The sequence below is a fragment of the Silurus meridionalis genome, chromosome 15 (genome assembly GCF_014805685.1).
Source record: "Silurus meridionalis isolate SWU-2019-XX chromosome 15, ASM1480568v1, whole genome shotgun sequence".
NCBI lineage: Eukaryota > Metazoa > Chordata > Actinopteri > Siluriformes > Siluridae > Silurus > Silurus meridionalis.
This window is the reverse complement of record NC_060898.1, coordinates 23335331-23345885: the sequence shown is the minus strand read 5'-3', so window position 1 is coordinate 23345885 and position 10555 is coordinate 23335331. Positions and strand designations below refer to the sequence as shown.

The 10555-nt window shown below is 40.1% G+C and overlaps 1 protein-coding gene across 1 annotated transcript; it reads right to left on the bottom strand.

The window, feature by feature from the left end:
- Positions 1-1406: 1406 nt before the first annotated feature.
- On the bottom strand, positions 1407-9870 carry tmlhe (trimethyllysine hydroxylase, epsilon). Its single transcript, XM_046867508.1, has 8 exons — positions 9626-9870; positions 7385-7541; positions 6556-6732; positions 4867-5146; positions 4467-4586; positions 3346-3582; positions 2854-2992; positions 1407-2766 (listed from the first exon to the last, which is right to left on the bottom strand). The coding sequence occupies exons 2-8, from the start codon at positions 7536-7538 to the stop codon at positions 2635-2637; spliced, it is 1239 nt and encodes a 412-aa protein (XP_046723464.1). The 5' UTR covers positions 7539-7541; positions 9626-9870; the 3' UTR covers positions 1407-2634.
- Between the last annotated feature and the right edge of the window lie 685 nt (positions 9871-10555).

Below are 10555 nucleotides of genomic sequence, written 5' to 3'. Positions count from 1 at the left end.
GTGTGTGGTCGTCCACAATGCTGTTTGCTTTGCAGATGCAGCATGTGGTGTAAATGTCAGTTATGGAGGAGAGAGACTCTTCTGATGATCTTCTCAGCCGTCCTTACGATCCTCTGTAGGGTTTTGCGATATGAGACGGTGCAGTTTCCAAACTAGGCAGTGATGCAGCTCCTCAGGATGCTCTCAATGGTCCCTCTGTAGAACATGGTGAGAATGGTGGGAGAAAGATGGGCTTTCCTCAGCCTTGCATCGCTAAACAGTCATGAGTCAACAGAGTGAAAAACAGTGGGCTGAGCACACAGCCCTGAGGGGTTACAGTGTTCAGTGTGGTGGTGCTGAAGATGCTGTTCCCGAACTGGATTTACTGAGGTCTCCCAGTCAGGAAGTCTAAAATCCAATTAGAGAGGGAGGTGTTTAGGTCCAGTAGGCTCAGCTTTTCAATCAGGTGTTGATGAATGATATATACAGTGCTGTAAAAACGTATTTGTTGATTTATTTTTGGCATATTATTGTGGCTGAATTGAAACATTTCATCAAAGAAGAGAGGGACAAATTTCCTCCACATTGATGTGAAAGACTCATTGCCACTTATCGCAAACCTGGTCTGAAATGGGACATTGGAAACATTTTGCATGTAAGGGTGATTTTAGGTGTTTTTCCAGGAGTATTGAACACATACCCTTTGGTTTTGTTTGAAACAGAACACAAAAGGAACGGCGTAGATTAGCACGATCTAAGATGATGGTGGATAAACAGAACGTTTTAGAGAAGATTAGCAAGTGTTTGCTCACTTATGAGCAGACATGGTTCAGGGTGTGTCCTATAGAAAAGTTAGGACATGTGAGGGTTGTTCTTGAATTGCTGGAAGTTCATTACATCCTGGACTGGAGAGGATTTTCTTCAAGGACACAAATGGCATCAAAAGCTCTATAATAATAATCACTGAGTACTGTGACTATGAGATAATGTCCTGGTGGTACTCTTTAGATCATTGTTAGCTCAAATGTTTGTGCCAAGTGGCAAAGGCCTTTCAAGGACAGAAAAAATACATTTACTACCTTAATATCCTCAAACAAATGATAATAGAGAGTGAGATGGTCAGCAGAAATGGAGAATAGGAAGAACATCCGCAATTAAGCTTGTATTTTTTTATATACTTTTGTTACAGACTGTTGACTATGCCAAGACAACGAGCTAAAATAAAAGCTCAGGTCTGAACTTCAAGGTAAATTGATTATACAGTAAATAAAATGTGACTGTGTTTAAATTCTACGTCTTTACTTATTTCTATTTTGTGTTCATTTTCTTAAAAATTAATTGCTGTAAAATAACTGTATAAATCAGAATTACAGTTATCTGGCATTTGACGTTGCCTTAGTACAAGACCAAAAAAGATACAACAACAATGATCTTCAACATTTTTTCATGTATTTATATTAAGTAACATTATCTTTTTTTTGGTTTATGTGTCAATTTACCACTTGGGAAAGTACCGTAAAATAATAATATCTGTCCGTATTGTGTGGGAGCTTAATTACTGTAAGATTGTACAATTTATTTCAAAGTCAATTTCAAACCAAAACTTTGTCAGAGCACAATTTTGAGAGTTTTACAGCGTACTACGTTAATGTACAGGTTTTTCTCATGTGAGGCTACAATACATCAGCGTAAAGCAGGTGTTTTGGTACAACCCTGTCTACATGAATACATTTAAAAACATAACCATGATCACCGAATATCAGCATTGTCAAAGTGCTAGAATTTTTCCTTCTTGTATCTCTCAGCTTCATCTACTGTGTGTATCTTTAGTAAAACCGAAAAAAATACGATTTCCAGCTTCATTGGATTATTAAAAAACTTTTAACAAAGAAGATTTTCTACACCTTTGAGGATAAACGTGAAATTTTGGAACTAGGGAGTTGGCGACTATGGGGTGCGACTGTTTGGACCCAGCGCGAGCTCCTTTCGAATCCCTTGCCGTTAGTGATAATGGTGCACAAGGGGTTTGTAAGAATGGTGATAGTGTGAGAGCTGCGCAAAGGGAATTTACCAGTTAGGACGTCATGATCATGTCCCATCACAGTGATGTGTCAGGGCTCCTCACGATGGCAGGTCGTACAGCCTCGATATTCTCCGGTGTGTGGGACTTCTTTTTTAAGGGTGAACACGTTTCTTTGAGGCACGATCATGACGTCCTAACCTGTAATACCCATAACTAATGTTAAGGGGTTTGAAACAAACTCGCACTGGTTCCCAACAATTGACATCGCAGGGTCGGAACTCCTAGTTTCAAAATTCCCCTGCGTTTCCCTGCACCACTCTGTATTAATGCAAGATTTTAGAAAGGAATTATTTATAATCACACTGTCCAGTAATGAGATGAAGATGAGGAGCAGTGGAGTGGTGAGGTTCCCGTTTGAGTCTGCTTGATCTCAAGGTTTCTTCCTCAACATGTGTTCCCTCACTACCCCTCGCTCTATTCCTGTAAAAATACTTTTTGACCATTGTCCATTATTAAAAGCGCTTTTCAAATAAAACTGAACTGATTTTCAACAGTTTGACATTTTTTGCTTGTCAGCATTGATTCAGCTTGTCCTTTTTCTGTTGGATGTTCTAGTGCTGCTCAGATGATGATCAAGCCTGAAGGCCCAGAGCGCGAGCGGTGTTGAGGACGTCATCTCTGGTCAAATAGCATCCACAGAGCTGGCGTAGTCCTGTGAATGAGTCTCGACCGTGCAACACTCGCCAATTATCGATGAAGAGAACCTGAACAAGCAGAACATCACAATAAGAAAACTTTCTCATTATAAAATATGGTTATAGGTTGAAGCAGGTGAAGTTTTGTTACAGTACCTTGCCCGGTTTGAGTTTGACCCACAGCTCGTTCTCCGGTTTCCGGAGCTCGTCAGTGAGCTGTCTGTGTGCCACGTACCAGCGTTGCGTCACGTTGTGAGGAACCGTGTTTATCACCGCACGATCATAGTTGTTGTACCTGAGCAACATTGCAAAAAACAGCATGTATGTGTTTGAGGCATTCAGGCTCGTAGGTATAACAAAAAGGTAGCAAAATTGTGATTTAAATGCATTGACAATCACTTTTAAGTCGTTTGGAAAATGCATTTTCATTAAATAACTTTAACTCGATGTGGATTTGAAAATGTACTGAGAGTACGAAATGTACTAAAAAAGAGTTTACTGGAGCACAGGTAGTATTTTTGTTTTTGGATTTTTTGAGAACTTTAGAATTTAACCATAATACCACTTTAATATCCTTAAATTAATGGACAGAGAAAAAGAGAGATGTGGTAAACCGAGAGAACATAAACAATGCGTGTGCCCGTCTACCTCATCATGTAGACGTCGTTGTTCCAGGGGTAGACGTTGACTACCGGGCCGATGCCGATCATGTGGTTCTGATAATCGCCGGTGTTCTCGATGAACTCGTGTTTGATGGGGACTTGTGACAGGAGCTCAAAGTTCTCTGGAGACTGCTCGAGGACTTTGTTCGCTGAATTGAAGCCGTCTACTAACAGAGTCCTGCCGCCGGTCCCCTCGTGCCTCAGACAGTGGAAGACCTGAATCCTGAAGAGCAGGCAGGAGGAGTAAAACGCATGAATGACTAGAAATGAATATTTAACCCTGATGTTTATGTTTAAATGGTTTTTGTAGCATTGTAAAATGGTTTCAGCATTCAAATGAATTTTAATTAAAAGGGAAAATTTATATCTATATCTCTTTGATCATAAGAAGAACAACATATAAATAAAAACATCTATATCATTACTGTACAAAGCTCATGAACACACGTTTGCTCACATGCAAAAGAAAAGCAAAAACGTGGATGGATGGATGTGGGGATGGAAAAAGAACATGTAAAGCATTCCTAGGTTAAATATTTGACAATGGTAACATTGAAACAAATTCTGGTCAATAAAGGAGAGGAACGTGTAGCAAAAAAGCGCAAAAGGACCACCTTAAATACGTTATTCTATAAATATAAATCGAGATCACGTGACCTCCGTTTCAGCTCTGCTCTTCACCTCCTACTGTGATCGCTACATTCTCACTTCTGCATAAAGAAGAAAATGCACCAGGGTTCGATTCCTGGGCAAGTGCACGTGTTAATGTTCAGCGTATTCACTCTTATGCACTCCACTGACGGTTGCAAGCCCCCCGGATCACGTTTACGCAACAGAGACGTGACCGGCTTCGAGTAGCACCGACGAGGCAAAGCATACAGATTTACAAAAAAGATTAAACTAATCCAGAGGTGGCAGACGGGGAACCGAAACAAAGCCATGATTTCATTACTGGTGTCACGTTCGTACTTCTTCAGCATTTGCTGCTCATACAGGAGAACGCGTGCGTCTCTGCATCTTTTGTCACGTTGGAAGGTCCTGTAAGGTGAGCATGAGGTGAGCAACAGTAGCTCACAGGGTAAAATCGAGATCTTTTCGCATACTTACCCACAAGGTTCTTGGAAGTAAGAAGTGTCTGTGTGGCGGTCCAGGGCCAGCTTTGTGTATGCCGTGTCACCGCGAGAGAAATCGGACGTGAAACTCCACATTCGGCCGTACATCGTCTCTCTGGAAAAAGCAAGAACATTCCGGTCATGTACATTAATAAGTCTCTACACAATGTATCGTCCCACCAGTTATCACGATATTGATATAAGCTCATCATATCGCCCAGTCCTAATGGAGTATACAGATCTGTATCGGATTAGACCTTGTTTTAAATCAGATTTGCTGATTTAATTATATTGTACGAACATTATGCTATGACAGATACATCCTGTGATATGTCGTATATAAAAGGTAAAAAACGGCTTGATCGGGTCTACGCAATAAAAACCCCTTTTCTCACCTGATAACGCTAACTCTTTTGCTCACTGTCTCAGTAGCATCGATCGTAGCCGGGACATCCTCCACAAACGCAATGCCGTACAGTAAAAAGTTGTTTAGAAACATCTTCAACTCTTCGTCACAGCTCATGAACTTCTCCCAGCTGACGGGAGGCACTTTGGCATTGGTGTAAATCTCTGAGTTCCACAGGATTCGTGGTTGTTTAGCACTCCATTTCTGGCCCTCATAGCTGTTCTTCGCCAGCCAGGCCAGGTTGTAGCGTGTAGCGTGACCGTCGGGCCCTGTGGGTAGCGAAACACACCTATATTTATTGTACGTGTCATGTTTTATGTTTTTTTTTTTTACTTGGATTCCATTGAGGTTATTTATTGGTAACATTTGGACAAGTAATCGATTATAAAACACTACTAATGAGCAATTAAGCACTTAATGATCTAACTTTGGTGTTTCATGATCCGCTACAGTGGCTTTGATCAAATAGTGCAGGCTCTTTGTTGGTACCTTAAAAAATAAAGACAGAAATTTTTTTCTGCATGGTTTCTTATTTTTCCTCACAAAAACCCACTGAAACAGCCTTGCAATTAATGTGGCTAAAACCCTATTTATTTAATCAAGCATTGTGTTTAAAGCTTTTCTTTTAGGGATTTGTGCACATCTGGAAAGGTTCATGTGAGGTAGTTTGGGGTGTTTTCAAGCGACACATATTATTCTTGAAATAGCAGCGATCCTGAATCCTTCTGCCCTGCTAGACTATATGATCTATTTGCTAAAAAAATGACAGTTTGTATGCCAATCTCAACTATATCGAATTCAACTTCACTTTGACGTGACAGATGTAAACTGTTTTGTATTCAGAAACGACGGTTCTAGCACTGCTTGTCTATACAGAACATCATTATAATAAATTATTTTGCCACTATCCGGAGGTTCCTCTATGATTCTCGTGAAGTTCCTCTCAAGGTTTCTTGCTCATGTGGTTTCAGGGGGATTTCCTTGCCACTGTCACACATGGTTTGTTTATTGAGCAGCAGTTTATGTTAAGTGATAAATCTGCCATATAGTGTTTAAGGGATTGTACTTTGGATCTGAAGGTTGTGAGTTCTGGACCCCTGAGCAAGGCACTTAAACCCATAGCTGCTCGGTGTATAAATGAGATAAATGTAAGTCGCTCCGATTAAGAAGATCTACCAAATTCTGTAAATGTAAAATCAGTACAGAAAATTTGACATTCATAAAAATCCTGTTATTTTTAGAGAAATATCATACGATTCTCTTCTCAGTTGATTTCTTGGGCAGACGCCAAATTTTTCCTGTTATATATTATTTCTTATATAGAAGCCAAACACAAACTCACTTCTCTTCTGATCAAAGTAACAGATAATAGACAATCCTCAGTGGTTACTTAATAACTTTCATGAAAACAATAATGTGTGGGAGTGAAAGCTCCGAACTTTCGAACTCGACCTTTTTATAAAAAAGTTATATAATACCTTATCTATGCCTAGCATCGTTGCATTGATACAAAATGAGACATCATGGAGAAAAATACAGAACATCATGATAACAACGCGGGAGTGGAGAGTCTTACATAATAAACCTGTGGATGATAATCAGAAATGAAAAGATAACCTAAAAAAACAAGTTCTCCTGTTCAAATGATGAAAATGATCTCAAATCAGCTGGGATTTACATGTCAGGAAGAGATTCTCCTCGTCCACCCGGGTCTTCGTGGGACGGATGTTCAGATCGATGCTGCCGGTGTCTAAGTTGCGCTGGTTTGTTTTGGAGTTGTAGCATGAGGCCGAGCGGCAGTGATCCCTCAGCCACACGTAGTTAAAGTGCATCATGAGACCACCATAACGGAGTTCTGCAGATTGGAACGAGAAGTTATTTCATACTCAACAAAAAAACATTTTCTATATCATTTTAATAGATTATTCGTTTCTATACCAACAGCTCATTACATGTGCAGTAACTTTTATAACTGTTACTGTAGTCTAGTTTTTCACCACTGTTAAAAATTCCATTTCAATTAATATGGATTTATAGAAATTTACATATTTTTTTTTCCTTTTCTTTTTTTTACTGTGCGCAACTGCAACCAAACAATTTCCCAATAAGATTAATAACGTGTTCTGATTCTAATTATTCTGTTATAATCATGAAAGGAGTCTCCAGTGTCAGCTCAGTTTTCAGGTTTTCTTATACAGGAAATTCATCAGAACGGAAGAAGTTCATTACAACATCTTTTTATATCTGCTATATATATAACGTAACAGCGAACAGGAAGTTCTCAAATACATCTATAAAATGGTACCATTAAAAAAAAAGGCACGTTGAATCGGAATAACACGCTGTGTTGTTTCACTCGGAGGCAAAGGGGATTATTTTGCAAAAACAGCACAACCGCAGGTGTGTTATTCCGTATTTAATCGTGGAAACCTGTACAGGCAAAAAAACGACCTGGAGAGCCGAGCCGTGTGATGTTTTTTTTTTCTCTGCATGGCAAAACCACCTACGGAAACAGTCGTCCAACAGTTGCCAGTGATAAATATCCTGAGGTGCTGTGTGTTGGCATCTATTGCTTCCAACCGTCACTGGTGCACATCCCCAGGCCCGAGATACAGACTGTACAGACCCTCGAAGCTTCACAAACATCTGGACTAAAGCCATGATCTGCAAAACAGTCAAATGATATAAACAAACCTAAAAATAAACGTGTAATATGTTACTATAGAAACTATAGTTCACATGGCTTTCTTATACATCACTATTCCTACCCTTTGTATTTACAGTGAGGAAAATAAGTATTTGAACACCCTGCTATTTTGCAAGTTCTCCCACTTAGAAATCATGGAGGGTCTGAAATTGTCATCGTAGGTGCATGTCCACTGTGAGAGACATAATCTAAAAAAAAAATCCAGAAATCACAGTATATGATTTTTAAACTATTTATTTGTATGATACAGCTGCAAATAAGTATTTGAACACCTGTCTATCAGCTAGAATTCTGACCCTCAAAGACCTGTTAGTCTGCCTTTAAAATGTCCACCTCCACTACATTTATTATTCTAAATTAGAGGCACCTGTTTGAGGTCGTTAGCTGCATAAAGACACCTGTCCACCCCATACAATCAGTCAGAATCCAACTACTAACATGGCCAAGACCGCCCAGAACTACACCGGAGGAGCTGGTCAATGACCTGAAAAGAGCTGGGACCACCGTTCCAAGGTTACTGTTGGTAATACACTAAGACGTCATGGTTTGAAATCATGCATGGCATGGAAGGTTCCCCTGCTTAAACCAGCACATGTCCAGGCACGTCTTAAGTTTGCCAGTGACCATTTGGATGATCTAGAGGAGTCATGGGGGAAAGTCATGTGGTCAGATGAGACCAAAATAGAACTTTTGGGTCATAATTCCACTAAACGTGTTTGGAGGAAGAAGAATGATGAGTATCATCCCAAGAACAACATCCCTACTGTAAAGCATGGGGTGGTAGCATCATGCTTTGGGGGTGTTTTTCTGCACATGGGACAGGGCGACTGCACTGTATTAAGGAGAGGATGACCGGGGCCATGTATTGCGAGATTTTGGGGAACAACCTCCTTCCCTCAGTTAGAGCATTGAAGATGGGTCTTCCAACATGACAATGACCCGAAGCACACAGCCAGGATAACCAAGAAGTGGCTCTGTAAGAAGCATATCAAGGTTCTGGTGTGGCCTAGCCAGTCTCCAGACCTAAACCCAATAGAGAATCTTTGGAGGGAGCTCAAACTCCATGTTTCTCAGCGACAGGCCAGAAACCTGACTGATCTAGAGAAGATCTGTGTGGAGGAGTGGGCCAAAATCCCTCCTGCAGTGTGTGCAAACCTGGTGAAAAACTACAGGAAATGTTTGACCTCTCTCATTGCAAACAACGGCTACTGTACCAAATATTAACATTGACTTTCTCAGGTGTTCAAATACTTATTTGCAGCTGTATCATACAAATAAATAGTTTAAAAACCATACATTGTGATTTCTGGATTATTTTTTTTTAGATTATGTCTCTCACAGTGGACATGCACCTACGATGACAATTTCAGACCCCTCCATGATTTCTAAGTGGGAGAACTTGCAAAATAGCAGCGTGTTCAAATACTTATTTTCCTCACTGTACGTGTGTTCAGAAAGCATGAACTTTTTACTCGAGTAGAAATATAAAAGGAGGAGTTTTACTTTTATTACAGTCATGTTTTAGCAGGAGTTTGGTACTTTTACTCCAGCGTAGGAATGATGGACTTCACCCAACACTGTTTATTAATGTTCATTAAAGGAGATTTTTGAGGAATCAGATTCAGATTAAACAACAAAGAAATACAATTCATAAGAAGATTGAGAAGGGTATAATAACTCTGGAAATGATCTGATCGTTTCAAGTTCAAATCCAGAGCACACCTTCGTTCCTCGAGCAGGACCTTCAACCTTCAGGATTGTCAGTGGCTTCATATAAAACCATCATGCGAATGCAGGTTATGTTCAATTGTTCTTTGGCTACATGTAATAAATGTTTTATGATCAAATTCATACTTTTTTATAGATATTCACACATCACACATGTGAAAAGATCAAACAGGTGATGTAGTGAATGCAGGAGTCAATCCTGAGTTAATGCAGAAAAAAATATGAAAATGTGTTGTTGTTTTTTAATGATGCATGTAATCCTCAGACTTACTGCAGAGCAGAAAAACAAAAGCAAGAGGAAAATCATACTCACAGATGGGTTATAGATGGATAGATGTCTGGACTGTAGACTTGAAGAACTGAAAAACTTCACTCTGTCTGCTTTAAGGTGACCTTTAATTCACACCTTTCATGGAGAAAACCGGAGCTACCGCCAAGGACATTAATGTTTGGACTATCTAGTCTTGTATGTCACTGTGTTTATTGTCAGAATGAAAGTAGCTGCGTGCATTACAGTGGTTGTTATCGCTCCGCGAGAAAACGCGCATGCGCGCCACGTTCACGCGGTCGAAAGACGGATATAAAGCCTCGCGTCTCATTGGCTCTTCCGACGCGCTTAGCCCCGCCCACAAATGCCGTCATAGGCCGACTCGGAACACGAGCATCCCTCAGATGCACCTCGAGAAAAAAAATGGGTTCCTCGACCAGTTCCTGTGTGGTATGAAGCAGAACCAGAACATTTCTGAACTTATAGGGGCCTGGTCACGTATTTCTTACTATTTGTAATGCCAGAATAAACATTAATCAAACTTCATCATGAGTGGAAAAGCAGAATAGTAATATAATATAGAGTTAATGTTAAATATTGAGTTTCAAATGTAACTTCTGTTGGAGGTTGTATGTTGGGCCATCTCCTATTCCAGAAGTCCTTCATGACCGTGTTACCATTTAAGTTCTTCCATAGCGATTCTTGCCAAAGTCCCTACTCTTTTTCTTCTCTTCAGATCAGCTTGGTTCATCCTGACGCCTTACTTCTGATGGAGTGCTCTTCAATTGGAGATCGCTGTGAGTGAGGATGGTTCCACATCAACAGTCTAAAGATCCATGAATTTATGAGCAACTCAAGAACTTTCAGGATGGATTTGGCCTGTAATTAATATCAACAGTCCACTACAATGTGCTCAGGACCTCAGGTTGCATGAACAATTATGTATTCAAATTCAAGCACCAATCACTGAACAGT

Coding starts and splice junctions, on each gene's coding strand:
- tmlhe (XM_046867508.1), bottom strand. CDS start 7,538: ATGGCTTTAGTCCAGATGTTTGTGAAGCTTCGAGGGTCTGTACAGTCT. Junction 3,583..4,466: donor TACTTCCAAGAACCTTGTGG/GTAAGTATGCGA, acceptor CCTGCTCTTCAG/GATTCAGGTCTTCCACTGTC. Junction 2,767..2,853: donor TCAAACTCAAACCGGGCAAG/GTACTGTAACAA, acceptor CTGCTTGTTCAG/GTTCTCTTCATCGATAATTG.